The sequence below is a fragment of the Diaphorina citri genome, unplaced genomic scaffold (genome assembly GCF_000475195.1).
Source record: "Diaphorina citri unplaced genomic scaffold, Diaci psyllid genome assembly version 1.1 scaffold240, whole genome shotgun sequence".
NCBI lineage: Eukaryota > Metazoa > Arthropoda > Insecta > Hemiptera > Psyllidae > Diaphorina > Diaphorina citri.
Window position 1 is genome coordinate 153,287 of NW_007377677.1, and position 16,105 is coordinate 169,391.

The 16,105-nt window shown below is 41.3% G+C and overlaps 3 protein-coding genes across 3 annotated transcripts; all 3 read left to right on the plus strand.

Moving 5' to 3' along the window:
- The first annotated feature begins 1,082 nt into the window (after positions 1-1,082).
- Positions 1,083-8,584, plus strand: LOC103506515. Its single transcript, XM_026821552.1, has 8 exons — positions 1,083-1,844; positions 3,228-3,451; positions 3,943-4,024; positions 5,377-5,694; positions 5,972-6,516; positions 6,551-6,818; positions 6,941-7,492; positions 8,571-8,584. Exons 1-8 carry the CDS (start codon positions 1,571-1,573, stop codon positions 8,582-8,584), a joined length of 2,277 nt encoding a protein of 758 aa, XP_026677353.1. The 5' UTR covers positions 1,083-1,570.
- A 2,835-nt stretch (positions 8,585-11,419) lies between these two features.
- On the plus strand, positions 11,420-12,816 carry LOC113466279. Its single transcript, XM_026821553.1, has 2 exons — positions 11,420-11,607; positions 12,453-12,816. The coding sequence occupies exons 1-2, from the start codon at positions 11,450-11,452 to the stop codon at positions 12,814-12,816; spliced, it is 522 nt and encodes a 173-aa protein (XP_026677354.1). The 5' UTR covers positions 11,420-11,449.
- Positions 12,817-12,973: 157 nt separating this feature from the next.
- Positions 12,974-15,148, plus strand: LOC108252038 (zinc finger protein 431-like). The gene is made up of 5 exons (XM_017442907.1): positions 12,974-13,097; positions 13,292-13,761; positions 14,044-14,227; positions 14,841-14,967; positions 15,145-15,148. The coding sequence occupies exons 1-5, from the start codon at positions 12,974-12,976 to the stop codon at positions 15,146-15,148; spliced, it is 909 nt and encodes a 302-aa protein (XP_017298396.1).
- The last annotated feature ends 957 nt before the right edge of the window (positions 15,149-16,105 follow it).

The following is a 16,105-nucleotide window of genomic DNA, read 5'->3' on the forward strand; positions in this document are numbered from 1 at the left end:
ATTTAGTAAAGCTCAAATTTTGATGAAGGAACGAAGTGTTTTCCAACTTTTCATTTTCGAACCCCTGACCTTCACAAGAAGCAAAGACGTTATCACTCGGCCACTTAAGCCGATAATATCTTTCTCGTATTGAAAATCACGATCATCTTTGGTACTTAAGTGATGTAAAGAAAAGTGCATAGGTACATCATGATCTCTGAAGTTCTTACTAAGAACTATAGTTTTTATTCTTAAAGGTATCTTTGAAGTTCTTATGTCTTAGGCAATACAATGAATTGAATATATCGATTTGCAATTTTACACAATCATGCACATTCATTCCCTTGGAAATTCTGAAAACTGCACCGCTATTGTTTTTGTTATTGCCTATCATATCGCATTATCCAATAATAAGTAATTACTAGTGAATACTATTACTGCATACCTATGTACTATGTAGGTACTGCGTTAAAGCTGTTGTCAATAAGGTATCATTAGGTGTTAAGGTTATTACGTTATTATTAGATAGCTGGGAAGCTGGGATACTTCAAAACAGACAAACTAAATGCGAAGTCATCGAATATTGAGTGTTCTTACAGTTGACTGTGAGGTAATAAATTACGAGTATCTAGGTAGGTAGGTATCTGCCTACTTATCTCACATGCCTAGGCACATTGGGTTTTTTTTATAACTACGAATGCATAAACAAGACACAGTTGATGGGCGGCAGCAGTATTGTATTTTGGCAAAATATTTATTTCAATTAGGTACCTATCTTTTGTTTGTTGCTTGTTTTCTGATATGTTGTATGTTATATGAATAAAACGAAGTATCTTGTTTAAAAAAAAAAAAAATAAAAATAAAAAAAAATAAACTAAAACTGCAATCATGTGTTTTTCAACACTCAAAACCAGCTCTTCACTGAAAACCAGCTCTTTAAAACATCTTTCAAAACTTATCTGGATCCAGTACCGAGTTGTTGTTAAGACTTTTTATTATGCAATCTTGTTTAAGTATTTGTTGGCACCAAAACAGAAAACTATTTAGACTTCCAACAGATCCAACAGTCCTAACATTTCTACATACATAAATATACCTAATAAATATTGCTAATCTCTTGTAAACTAAGTAATAAAGGTAGATATATTGGGTGTACCAAGAAAGAACCACTTATGACGACAGTAGACGATACTGTACGAAGCATAAAATATCTTTGAAAAGCCATAAAAAAGTAATTCAACCCTTTTACCATTAATACAGAACACGGGGCACGAAAGAAGAATTCAACGCTTTTATCAGAACATTCGAGTAACATTGAGCCCGCCATTAAACATTCAGTCACCAAAACACACTTGGTCACAGGCACAAGAGAAGAAATCGATATTGGACACGCAAAAGATGGCATAACCAACAACTCCTGGGAAATATCAAGATCTAAAAAGACAGGAAGTCGACAATCACACTGTGTCACACGCATATTAACCCTCCAGTCACCAAAACATACTGGACACAAATCAAGTCATTCTCAGACCCCTCAGTCCCTATCCGACGCGCCGTTTAGACTGATTTAACCACGCGTCTTTCCCTTTGCATGCCTGACATCTCAGTTCGCAGATTTCAGCGTACGTACGCCTCTGCAGCTACTTCTCGACAAGAGCGATCGATAAAAACGACCTCGTCTAAAACGACCTCGACATCCCGATCCTTCAACTCTATCGAAGACGAAACGAATCAGTCTTCGGACTCAACTCGGCCCCCGAGTCCGGATTTCATCCGGAAAGGCAAGACCCCGGCGAGCCCCCTGTCGACTTTCGGCAGTTCGGCTACGTCCGACTTTTCGTTTGTGACGACCAAACCGACCCAAGGTAAGTGGTTTGTGCCGCCCTTTGTTCTTGTGTGTGTCCCTCCGTATGTCCTGAACCTTTTTCACTCGAATCCGAGGCATCCATCAAGATGAATTCATCTGGTGGATGCTATAGATTCGTAGTTGGGTTAAAGAGCTCATATTTGAGAATACTGCCACTTCAGACAGCGAAAAATAAAAATAATTTTTTATTTGACATTTACAAGGAACACAACACTGTTACTGCTCTCATCTGTCATCACACAATATACCTATACTGATAGAAATGAACAATGATCATGGAAGAAGAAGCCCGTCCCTGGGTAAACGGACGGGCCGTTTACCCAGGGAAACATTTTATGTTATCCCTCAGTCCCTATCCGACGCGCCGTTTAGACTGATTTAACCACGCGTCTTTCCCTTTGCATGCGTGACATCTCAGTTCGCAGATTTCAGCGTACGTACGCCTCTGCAGCTACTTCTCGACAAGAGCGATCGATAAAAACGACTTCGTCTAAAGCGACCTCGACATCCCGATCCTTCAACTCTATCGAAGACGAAACGAATCAGTCCTCGGACTCAACTCGGCCCCCGAGTCCGGATTTCATCCGGAAAGGCAAGACCCCGGCGAGCCCCCTGTCAACTTTCGGCAGTTCGGCTACGTCCGACTTTTCGTTTGTAACAACCAAACCGACCCAAGGTAAGTGGTTTGTGCCGCCCTTTGTTCTTGTGTGTGTCCCTCCGTATGTCCTGAACCTTTTTCACTCGAATCCGAGGCATCCATCAAGATGAATTCATCTGGTGGATGCCATAGATTCGTAGTTGGGTTAAAGAGCTCATTTTTGAGAATTCTGCCACTTCAGACAGCGAAAAATAAAAAATAAATTTTTATTTGACATTTACAAGGAACACAACACTGTTAATGCTCTCTTCTGTCATCACACAATATACCTACTTGTACTGATAGAAATGAACAATGATCATGGAAGAAGAAGCCCGTCCCTGGGTAAACGGACGGGCCGTTTACCCAGGGAAACATTTTATGTACCGGCTGACGTTTGATCATTAACAGTGGAGACACGAATTTACCCCTTTCACCACCAGAAAACAACATGGGACAGACAAGAAAACTTACATTGCCATCGGCAGGAGTCATCGGTTATATCGATTTGATGATTGTCCATGTTTTGAAGATTGTCCGATTTTGATAGTCCTAGACAATCTTACCATCAACACTCGAAATCTGAGGTGCCAATCGTACACAAATCACACCACATAATGAATACATACATTTGATTGGTCAACACAATAAAGAATTCTGATCCCAGTTAATTGACAAAAACACACTAAATCCAGTCTCATTGGTTGACGAAAGCTCACCCTCTTTGCATGCGTCCAATCTCAGTTCGCAGCTCCATCACGACGTATTTCGAGGAGAGCAAAACGTCGGGCAACTCCGAAGTGGACAATTCGGCAATCATCGAGTCGCGGAAATTCACGACGGACAACATGGTCCGAAACAACCCGAACCCCACTCGGGAAACATCGCTCACGAAATCTGCCGATGTGACGTCCAGAAGTGTCGCTTATCAGGCCCATCTGAAAGACTTGCCGGTCCTCCAGAAGGAGGTGCCAGTATGTTATATCGATTTGATGATTGTCCATGTTTTGAAGTTTTGAAGATTGTCCGATTTTGATAGTCCTAGACAATCTTACCATCAACACTCGAAATCTGAGGTGCCAATCGTACACAAATCACACCACATAATGAATACATACATTTGATTGGTCAACACAATAAAGAATTCTGATCCCAGTTAATTGAAAAAAAAACACACTAAATCCAGTCTCATTGGTTGACGAAAGCTCACCCTCTTTGCATGCGTCCAATCTCAGTTCGCAGCTCCATTACGACGTATTTCGAGGAGAGCAAAACGTCGGGCAACTCTGAAGTGGACAATTCGGCAATCATCGAGTCGCGGAAACACACAACCGACAACATGGTCCGGAACAACCCGAACCCGGCTCGGGAAATATCGCCCACGAAATCTGCCGATGTGACGTCCAGAAGTGTCGCTTATCAGGCCCATCTGAAAGACTTGCCGGTCCTCCAGAAGGAGGTGCCAGTAAGTCCTCCTCCTTCGTCAGTTGGTAGCTCGATGAACTCCGACTCTTCGTATGCTTCTGTAAAACAGTCCAATGGTAAGTAATGCGGTACGAAATTTCTCTTTGGACTAGTTTGGACGTAATGGCGCCACCACACCCGCTGCCAGTCCATAGAGAAATTTCGTATGATGACTAAAAAAAAGTCACATAAAATAAGGCTTAACTGCAAGAACAGTTTGATTCCAAGATACGCTTGAACACAAAATGGAGAAACATTTGTAGATACAATTTGGTGAACTGTACCTATTTAGAAACCAGATAAAAACAATGGACACGAAAGAAAAATACATTCCCAACAGTATACATGATAATCCTTGGGAAATTGCCCCTTTGGATGACCAGAGAAATTTTCTGAAACAAGTACTGACGCGAGCAAGGATCACCAGGCTAAGTTATCTTGGAGGGTGGCGCGCCTACCTTTTAAAGACTACGACACGGCGCGCGGGAACGATCCGGGGAGAACTTTATCCTAAACAGCGCAAGAACAGTTTGATTCCAAGATACGCTTGAACACGAAATGGAGAAACATCTGTAGATACAATTTGGTGAACTGTACCTATTTAGAAACCAGATAAAAACAATGGACACGAAAGAAAAATACATTCCCAACAGTATACAGAGGAAAAAGAACATTGAAATCAAAAGAAAAGACATTTCCAACAGCACCCAAGATAGGACGAATAGTACACAAGGTGCCAACAGTACATAAAAGTAATGAAGATCTGTAGATACATTCAGGACAATTTGGTGAACTGTATTACAAACCAGATAAAAACAATGGACACGGTGGAAAAAGACACTCCCAACAATATACAGAGGAATAGCAGGTAGAACACAATCGAGGAAACCATCAAAGAACAACATTGAACTCAAAAGACATTTCCAACAATACCCGAGATACCACCAGCAATACCCGACATATTACCAACAGTTCAAAAGATACCACCAAAAGTACACAAGAGACGACTTCCATTAGAGAAAAGAGAAAAAATAAAACCCACCACCCTCTTTGCATGTCCAAAAGTTCGCAGCTCTGCCGGAACAGCAGGTAGAACACAATCGAGGAAACCATTAAAGAACAACATTGAACTCAAAAGAAAAGACATTTCCAACAATACCCGAGACACCACCAGCAATACCCGACATAAAACCAACAGTTCAAAAGATACCACCAGCAGTACAGCAGGTAGAACACAATCGAGGAAACCATTAAAGAACAACATTGAACTGAAAAGAAAAGACATTTCCAACAATACCCGAGACACCACCAGCAATACCCGACATAAAACCAACAGTTCAAAAGATACCACCAGCAGTACACAAGAGACGACTTCCATTAGAGAAAAGAGAAAAAATAAAACCCACCACCCTCTTTGCATGTCCAAAAGTTCGCAGCTCTGCCACCATCTACGAGCAAAGCAAATCGAGCAGCAATGTGACCAACAAGCAATTCTCAAACCCTTCTGCAGTCAAGCAGAACAAATTCTCGAGCAACTCGGACAAAGTCAAATATTCCACGGACAAGAACAAATTGATCATCGATGCCAGACACCTCATTCGACAAACCTCTGTCGAGGACAAGGTCCCGAAGAACGTCGGGTTTGTCACCTCCGTAGCTACCACTTATGAGGAACATGTCAAGGAGCTTCAGGCCAATCCGGGGGTCGTAACGGACGCCTCCTATGTGGCCATAAGACCGAACAAGGGTAAGTGTTGGGCGGCTTTCCTCTAGGATGTCCCAGTTGCCCCAGTAGGACTTTTATGTACAACGTATTCCCAAATTTGAAGCTAAATCCCTTGACTTGTACCTTTATTATCAAACCTTGAGTTATTTTGGCCCAAAGGAACGGGTCGACAGTAGGGGAAATGGTCTATAAGGTTTGATTTGTCCCTGAGGTGTACTTAACGTACAGGTGTACTTAATAGATTAATTTGAATCGGGGGTTTTTGAAAAAGGTCCTCATTGCATGTTTGAAATCTCAGTTCCCAGCATCATCGAGTACTTTGAGCGGACCAAAACCTCACGTGACTACCCACTAGCCAGCGTGGGACAATTGGGAAAAGGGCGTGAGCCCACCTTGGACTATTCTGCTCTCAACGAAGCGAACAGGTTATCCCGTAGCTCCAGCAATTTGGTAACCAATGAAACCAAACGAATTTCCCGCAGTTCAAGCAATTTGGCGAGCAACGAATCGAAAAGAATTTCCCGCAGTTCGAGTAACTTGGAGAGAAATGTGTCGACCAATTTCCTGCGCAGCACAAGCGATCTGGAAATGAACAACCAGAAATACAGGGGCTGGGAAAACGAAGATTACTACGAGAAGAGGAAGTTTTGGCGCAGTTTAAGTAATGAGGGGAGAGAATCGAGTTCTGAAGTGCGCAACGTGAGATTTAATGACGCCAAGGTTTCGCGCAGCTCAAGTAATTTGGCGATCAATGAGAAGACCTCGCGTTCGCGTAATTTGACAAGCAATGAGTCCAAGTTTCGCGCAGCTCAAGTAATTTGGCGATCAATGAGAAGACCTCGCGTTCGCGTAATTTGACAAGCAATGAGTCCAACAGAGTTTCGCGGTTTCGCGCAGCTCAAGTAATTTGGCGATCAATGAGAAGACCTCGCGTTCGCGTAATTTGACAAGCAATGAGTCCAACAGAGTTTCGCGTAGTTCAAGCAATGAGGCGAAAAGATTTTCGCGTAGCTCTAGCAACCTTGCAATCAACGAGAGCAAAGTTTCCCGTAGTTCAAGTAATTTGGCCCTCAACGAGTCGAAAAGGCTCTCTCACAGCGCAAGCACTGAACAGAGCAAACAGTCGAGAAACTCCGAAGTCCGAAATGCATCAACGAGAGCAAAGTTTCCCGTAGTTCAAGCAATTTGGCCCTCAACGAGTCGAAAAGGCTCTCTCACAGCGCAAGCACTGAACAGAGCAAACAGTCGAGAAACTCCGAAGTCCGAAATGTGACGTTCAACATATCAAACAAATATTTGGAGAATTTGTCCCACAACGAGCGGCATGTGGAAGATATTTACGCCGTCTCGACCAAACCTGTCACGCGCAGGGTGTCTAACAAATATGTGGAAAAGACCAAGTCCAAATTTGAAGACAAAGGTGCCAACACCAAATCTGTCAATTACGCTGTCTATGGCGCCAAGAACAAGTTTGAGGACTCGAGCGTTTCCTCAAAGAACATTTCCTCTAAGAAAAGGTTTGAAGGATCAAGTTTCTCAACCGATTCGATTTATCACGCTGACGACTACACTGATTACGGTAGCAAGACCCAACTTATAGACAGCAGTGTCTCGACCAAGACCAAAATAGTGGATCACTCTAGCTCCGCTAGATTTGCTGACTCGACGCAGTTCGTAGGCTCTGCTGCGTCCAAGCATCTTACCTATAAGGAGCACCTGGATGAAACGCCTCCTAGACCTACGCCAGCGCTGCGTAGCTCTTCCAGTTCAATATACTACACCTCCTCGTCCTCTGTCCCCATGATACTACCGAGGATCGGTGAGTCTTGGAGGTTTTTTTTTTTTTGCGCTTTCTTTTGGTGGGGGCCATAAATCATTTCAAAAGTACCGAGTTGTTGTTAAGACTTTTTATTATGCAATCTTGTTTAAGTATTTGTTGGCACCAAAACAGAAAACTATTTAGACTTCCAACAGTCCTAACATTTCTACATACTTAATATACCTAATAAATATTGCTAATCTCTTGTAAACTAAGTAATAAAGGTAGATATATTGGGTGTACCAAGAAAGAACCACTTATGAGATACATAATATACCTAATAAATATTGCTAATCTCTTGTAAACTAAGTAATAGAGGTAGATATATTGGGTGTACCAAGAAAGAACCACTTATGACGACAGTAGACGATACTGTAGGAAGCATAAAATATCTTTGAAAAGCCATAAAAAAGTAATTCAACCCTTTTACCATCAATACGGAACACGGGGCACGAAAGAAGAATTCAACGCTTTACCTAATCAGAACATTCGAGTAACATTGAGCCCGCCATTAAACATTCAGTCACCAAAACACACTTGGTCACAGGCACAAGAGAAGAAATCGATCGATGTATGCTGTCCCCAATCTTCCAAAGTCTAACTTTTTCCTCTCTTTTCGTCACTGCTGTGTTTGTCGCTGATATTATATTCCTGTGATTCCATCTATTGTCTTATTGCATAGCTTCCATCTTGCCCACCTCTGTGGCATAGCTTTCAATTTCCAACTTTTCCATTTAACTTGTTCTACTCTTCTTTCAGTTCTTGTTGTTTCTATTTATTGTATAATATGCATGAGTTCTTCAGCATAGCTAGTCAGCATGGCCATTAACAATGGCATCAAAGTAATTGCCTGTTAGTTGTGTGTCATTTATTCGTATGCCAATATCCTTCATCTCGTTTTTTACATTTGCCATATCTAAGAATCTAAGCTGGGGCTGGGGGAAAACAGCGGTTTGGAAAAATCAGTTCGCCCTGTTTTACCCTTCGCAGAAATTTAAACTCTTTTATTGAGTCTAGAGTTTAAATTGTCGACTTTTGTGGAGGTAAGTACAAATCAATGAATCCAACGATGTTTCAGTCGATGCTGAATAAGTAAAATACCTATGCCTTGTTTAGGAGAACTGGTCCCATTTAAAACGTTAAAGTTAAGCTCCCTTAAGTGTGTTCAATATCTGGTCGGGTGACTGACGGAACAAAAAAGGGGAAGCAAAGTGCAGCGAGACTCGAACCAAGGACTTTCCGAAGACGAATAGCTACCGGAGCATCAGTTGACAGTTTGGTAAACTGCACAAATAAGATACCATTAAAGCTAAATGGTGCTACCGGAGCACCAGTTGACAGTTTGGTAAACTGCACAAATAAGATACCATTAAAGCTAAATGGCAACAAGATTCGAACAAGTTGCACACTTCTGCGCCTACGCACCGTTCGATCAATGGTGAGTCACACAGCCGGTGTCCGGGGTTCAAGCCCCCTCCTTGGCGGTAATTTATGATGTCTGAGTTAGAGTTTATGTAATGTAGGAATACTTGAGGCTAATGCATCTTCGGATTTGCACTTTGCATTTGATAAACATAACCTTAGAAATAATGAAAGAAGCATATCTTGCCTCGGTGGTGTGATGGTCAATCCTCCTTGGCGGTAATTTATGATGTCTGAGTTAGAGTTCATGTAATGTAGGAATACTTGAGGCAAATAAGTACATCTTCGGATTTGCACTTTGCATTTGATAAACATAACCTTAGAAATAATGAAAGAAGCATATCTTGCCTCGGTGGTGTGATGGTCAAAGTGTTCACTTGGCGCACAGGAAGGTGTGGGTTCGATCCCAGCCGAGACATGGAATTTCATGCTCTTTTATTTGAGAATTTGACTCCACATATATCAATCAATATTTTATTGTGTACATATTAATGTAAGAGAGATCTACAATACGAATATAATCAATGTAACATTCTAACCTGTCAAACTAAAATAACACACATCGAACCCACGCCCTCCTGATTACCAGGTGAGCGTCTTGACCATTACACAACCGATTCGGGTGTATTCCACGTACGACACTACGTGCACAACATATTGACAGAAAAGAGGGACAGAAGGAGAAAAAGCCAACCGTTCCAAGAACGGACCTTACCTGTTAAAGATAAAGTTTGTCTCGGGCGGGAATTGAACCCACGACAGCGCTTACAAGGCAGGCTCGCTGCGTTCCAACCTAGGCTGGAACATTACTAGAGTGAATGATACATGTGGCGCTCTCTATCGGAGAACTAACAAAGCTCGCACAGACATCGTACATGTTGAAGAACAAAACGTGGAAGCTTTCAAAGTTCAGAGAACAAAACCAAACAATAGAGAGGAATATCTGCAGAACAAACAGTGGTGTAAACATCAATGGGGGTTTGCTTATAACTTTTGTGAGGGGGGGTCTAAGCGAACTAAATTATTGAACAGATTGAGTTTTCAATTTTTACTCTAGCCAGCCTAGTTAGCTTGCACAGGACGGTAGCGCGTTTACCTTGCAAAAGGGCTAAGCGCTAGGTCACGGGTTCGATTCCTGCCTAGGGCAGATTTTCAGGTAAGGTTCGTTCTCGGAACGGCTCACTTTCTCCTATGGTCTTTCTTCGCTTTCGGGACGTTAAGACCTTAGCAGTTACCGCTCACTCTCGTTACAGGAGCGAACTGGGGGCCGTCTTATTTTCCCCACAAGACATTTCACCGTCCGACACTGTCCTAACAGCCTTTGTTCCGCAGCGCAGAAGCAACAGGCAATATCGATTCCCCTCCCTCTCCCTCCCACCCTCTCTCTCTCTCCTGAATTCCAAATAGTTGCAGCCCCTCTTCCGAGAAACAAATTCCATCCGAGAGAAATTCTGACGAAAAATTCAAAGGTTGTCGTTTTTTCCAACATTTTTTCCCCCAAAAGCAAAATTTTTTCTACCAATTTTTCGCCATTATCCGTATTTTTCTCCGTTTGTTTATACCAACTTTCGTGTTTATACTGTTCTATCGCTTCTTTTTGTTTCGCTATTTGTCTGTTTTCCATATTAGTGACACAGTTTTTCGTCCCTCCTGAAAACACAAAGATCAGCTGTCTGAAAAAATGAGGAGCAACAAGAGACTGATTTTATATTGTAGCCAGAGTGGTGATAGCACGTTGACTCCCCAGTGACTATGAGCAAGCCGGTAGCTTGCCGCAGTTGCCGCCGAATGGAGGGTAAACCCCCCGTCTCTAAAGACCTAGGGCGCCCGCCTTGTAAGCGTTAGGTCTCGGGTTCAAATCCCGCCCAGGGCAGATTTTATCCTAAACAGAATATGTTCGTTCTCGGAACCGCTGGCTTTCTCCGTCATGTCCTCCTTCACTCTTCATTTTCTAGATCTAGACAATGAGAAGATAGCACCTACTTACTTACTTTCCGTGTTCGGTACAAACATAATTCTGCCTCGGTGGTGTAGTGGTCAAGGCGCTCGCCTGGTAAACAGGAGGGCGTGGGTTCAATCCCAGCCGAGGTATGGAATACCTAAGGAAAATGGGGATAAAGGTGGAAGAAATGGGGTATCTTGACGTCAGAGGAGAGAATTTAATTTTTTCTCGTTTTTTGTCCCCCCCCCAAGGAGAAAAAATTCCCAAATTTTGAAATTTGTTTTTAATTGTTCAGTCTTTTTTTGTAGTTTTTAGCAGCATTTTTCGTGTGTTCTTCCAAGCTAGTTCTTATACGGTCATATTCTTTTAGTTTCTTGTTGTTTTTAGTGTCTAATGTAATGGAAATAGTAGGGAGATAGCAGCCTTTGAGGACAGCACCAAATTTAATGGATGGAAACCAAAAAACGGCTCCAATTGATGGTAAAGAAGTTGATGTCAATGAAAAATCAAAAGAGAGTGAGAAATCAACTGATTTACAATTCTGTCAGAATATCCATCTTGAAAGTAAAATCGATTCTCCAAATTTCTCATTTATGAATCATAATATGAAACAGATTTACGCGATCAAAGAGAGAAAGAATGTAGGAACCCAAATGCAAGATGTAATAAACTGCAAGAGCATGAACACAAAACAAGTGGCCACAGAAATATCCACGCAAAACTACACGTCTCAGGGTGAGACTTATAACATATAACAAAACACATTTACTTTTCACCAAACCTATAGAAAACGATCAAGTTAAGATTTTTGCTGAACAAAACATGTCCCTTGAACAAGAAACGAAAATGATTAAATTGAATGAAAACAACCCAAACTACATAAATAAAAAAATTGAGCATTTACTTTTCACCAAACCTATAGAAAACGACAACGTTAAGATTGTTGCTGAACAAAACATGTCCCTTGAACAAGAAACGAAAATGATTAAATTGAATGAAAACAACCCAAACTACATAAATAAAAAAATTGAAGAATTGGAAGGCGATACGATTCAACAGAAATGTGTAGTTATAAATAAAACAAGTGAAAAAAGCATGAGCAAAGATTCCAACAGTGATCCTCTATTAACAGCACCAAATTTAATGGATGGAAACCAAAAAACGGCTCCAATAGATGGTAAAGAAGTTGATGTCAATGAAAAATCAAAAGAGAGTGAGAAATCAACTGATTTACAATTCTGTCAGAATATTCATCTTGAAAGTAAAATCGATTCTCCAAATTTCTCATTTATGAATCATAATATGAAACAGATTTACGCGATCAAAGAGAGAAAGAATGTAGGAACCCAAATGCAAGATGTAATAAACTGCAAGAGCATGAACACAAAACAAGTGGCCACAGAAATATCCACGCAAAACTACACGTCTCAGGGTGAGACTTATAACATGTACGGTTATTATTCCATCTCCCAAGAGTATGATGTAAACTTTAACCGTCATATTGTCCTTAACAACTCTAAAGTTTCCAAAAGTTTCGAAACTGAGAATGTCTTTGTAAATTCTACAGAAACCCTTACCATTGATAAATTCTCTGATGTACGGTTATTATTCCATCTCCCAAGAGTATGATGTAAACTTTAACCGTCATATTGTCCATAACAACTCTAAAGTTTCCAAAAGTTTCGAAACTGAGAATGTCTTTGTAAATTCTACAGAAACCCTTACCATTGATAAATTCTCTGATATGAAAGAAACTCCTGGTCCTTCATATTATGATCAAAACTCAAGTCTATGCGTGAAAGATGGTTCAAGTCTTGGCTCTGTACCAGCTAAAACATGTGCATATAAGATAAGTAATAGATTTAATCAAGATTTCAGCATTTCCAAGGAAAACGGTGTCATAATGGATAAAAAAGAGTACTCCTATGAAAACAGACATTGTCATGTGCATATAAGATAACTAATAGATTTAATCAAGATTTCAGCATTTCCAAGGAAAACGGTGTCATAATGGATAAAAAAGAGTACTCCTATGAAAACAGACATTGTTATGTGCATATAAGATAAGTAATAGATTTAATCAAGATTTCAGCATTTCCAAGGAAAACGGTGTGATAATGGATAAAAAAGAGTACTCCTATGAAAACAGACATTGTCAAGAAATGTTTGAGAATGACATCAATCAGCTCTACCATTCGAACTTTATCAATGACTCCAACACCATGTCTTGGGATTCAAATGGTATAAGATAAATAGTAAGTCAACACTCACGTATTGTTGTTTCAAGTGTCTATAGGTACGTGTTTCATAAAAAATAATTGACAATTTCTGTTTAGACGAAGCAAGGGAACAGATAACAGATACATTCCGTAGTACAGTTAAAAATGTCAAGATATGTCCAATAACTTTAACTATGCTTTCATGTTCCTTTCCAGTTAACTGTGATAAAAACACACCTGGCTACAACAGAAAAGACGACAGACATGGAGGGGAACCTTCTAATGAGCACTCGAAACTATTTGAAAGCCAAATGGTGGCTGATACAACCTCACCTTACCTTGGAGGAGATGTTAGTACGTTGAACATATCCGATTCTCAAGGGACTCCGCAATCACATCTACCTTCCATGGAACATTCAAGTGTGTATTTGAACGTATCAAATTCGACTTTGGAAAAGAATCCTGTAAGTTTCTCAGAAAATGGAATGGACCATTTGGACGATACTCCAGACCAAAGCTTCAGGAACATGTTTGGAGGTGATGAGGTTTGCTGGGAATCTACTAATAGTGGATGGAGCAATAACGGATTCAATCAGAATACTCGGACTGCAAGCAATGACATCTATGCTGAACATCTTCAACTGTCGGAGGAAATTATGAAGAAAAGTCTCCAGGAAGATGAAAAAGTAAGTTGATATCAACTAAAAAGTACTTCACTCCTTATTGAGAACTAGATTAATCATTTCTTTTTCTTTGAAAATGCTATCACTTAAATTCTTAAATAATAGAAACTAGAAGATTTAGAACTCTTCAACTATTTATGCAGATATTAGATTCCGGAGATATTAATAGATATTTATTGATAAAAATACAAATCGTTACCACTACGTTATCCTTATTGAGGAGATTCCGAAGATTTGAATATTTCAAGTTTTTCTAATGTTTCATTTTCTCTTTTCCATTTCCAGATTTTTGAAAAGGAGAAGCTGCACGTATGCACCTATGAAGACTGCAACAGCGTGTTCCAAACGCAGGCAGAATGGGAAGAGCATGCCAGAATGCACGCCGTTCAACGCCCATTTGGCTGTCGATATTGCGACAAGGCGTTCAAAACGAGTGGCGACCTCAGCAAACATAGCGCCATACATAATGGTAAGTAACTTTCCAAAGTTATTGTTGGAACCAAAAGCAGTTACAGCGTTCCTGCAACTTGAGTTAGATGAGGATGAGAATTGACACAAGATTTCGCTACACCAACAACTGTTGGAATAGAAGTCGATTTCGGATAACGAAGCAATTCTATGTAGGCGCCCACGTCCACAACGGAGAACTGATAATCGCATTGACCATAGCTTAGTACCTACCGACCCAAGAGAAAATGAACAAACCGTTCTAATGAATAGAAGCGTCCTCAACGGAGTCTTGACAATAGCTCCAACCATAAGTACTGACCCTAGAAAAAAAAATCGAGCCTTTTTCGGCGATGGCCGATGGTTTTGTACACATTTTTGATAACATTTTCTAACCTTGAAATTTTCGAGCGTACCTAAATAAGCAGGATATGCCAGGCTCCGTTGTGGACACCCTGGTGTGAAGGTCGATCGTCTCGGCGGGGTCGATGGTCCATGGTCACTTTTTTGGACGCGCACTAAGATGAAGTTCAATTTTTTCCCCTTTTTTAGATAGATCTAATGATGAATGATAGATGTTTGAGCCTTGTTTGATTATTCGTTCCTGGTAACACAATCCTTCTCCTTTCCCTCAGGTGACCGCCCCTACAAGTGTAACTACACCAGCTGCGGCCGTCACTTCCGCACCCACACGCAGCGGCAAATTCACGAGAGATGTCATTTAGACTCGAAGCCGTACTCATGTCACGTATGTGCACCCTGGTGCGAAGGTCGATCGTCTCGGCGGGGTCGATGGTCCATGGTCACCTTTTTGCACGCGCACTAAGCTTAAGTTCAATTTTTCCCCCTTTTTTAGATAGATATAATGATGAATGATAGATGTTTGAGCCTTGTTTGATTATTCGTTCCTGGTAACACAATCCTTCTTCTTTCCCTCAGGTGACCGCCCCTACAAGTGTAACTACACCAGTTGCGGCCGTCACTTCCGCACCCACACGCAGCGGCAAATTCACGAGAGATGTCATTTAGACTCGAAGCCGTACTCATGTCACGTATGTGGCCGCAGCTTCATCTCGAACACGCACAAGAACAACCATCTCCGCATCCACTATGGGTTGAAACCTTACGTTTGTCACGTCGAGGTAAGAACCAAGGCCGGGTTTTACATGACAGGGACAGGCATAAGTATTTCTTTTAAAAGAGGTTTGATAGAGGGAGCTGTAACAGCTAAGGTCTTATCGTCCCGAAATCAAAGAGAGAAGGAAGACAGGATAGGAGAAACCCAGCCTTTCCGAGAACGAACATTATCCGTTCAGGATAAAATCCGCCCCGGGCAAGAATCGAACCCGCGGCCTAGCGCTTACAAGGCACACGCGCTACCAACCAAGCTAACTAGGCCGGCTATGGCTCGTTTTGAATGCATTTTGAATGCACTAGTTCTCCACGGTCACTGAAGTTAAGCGTGTGGTTAGTATTCGACTATCAATTTTGTTCTTTAAAAAATAATGAACATACTTACCCGGATGAGTGAATATGTTTCTCTTTTCCAGGGTTGCAAGCGCAAGTTCGTCGATCTCTCCTCCCTGAAGAAACACACCAAAATTCACACCCAACAAACCTTCCACTGTAACCTGTGCAACAAAACTTACAAGCACCAACAAAGCATCCTACGTATATGTTGTCGAGGCAGTGTGGACTTGTCAGTCGACATCGATCGATGGCCGGTCGACCATGTGTGGACATACCTTGAGGGTTTAACGTTACTGTATAACTGCTAGAGTTGAAAGCAAGGTTTTTAGTGATGGGGATTTCACTCTTCATCAGATACTAACTTACTTTACTAACCACACGTAACGTTGCCCAACTTCAGTGATCCATGGGGGACTGGCCCATTCAACGC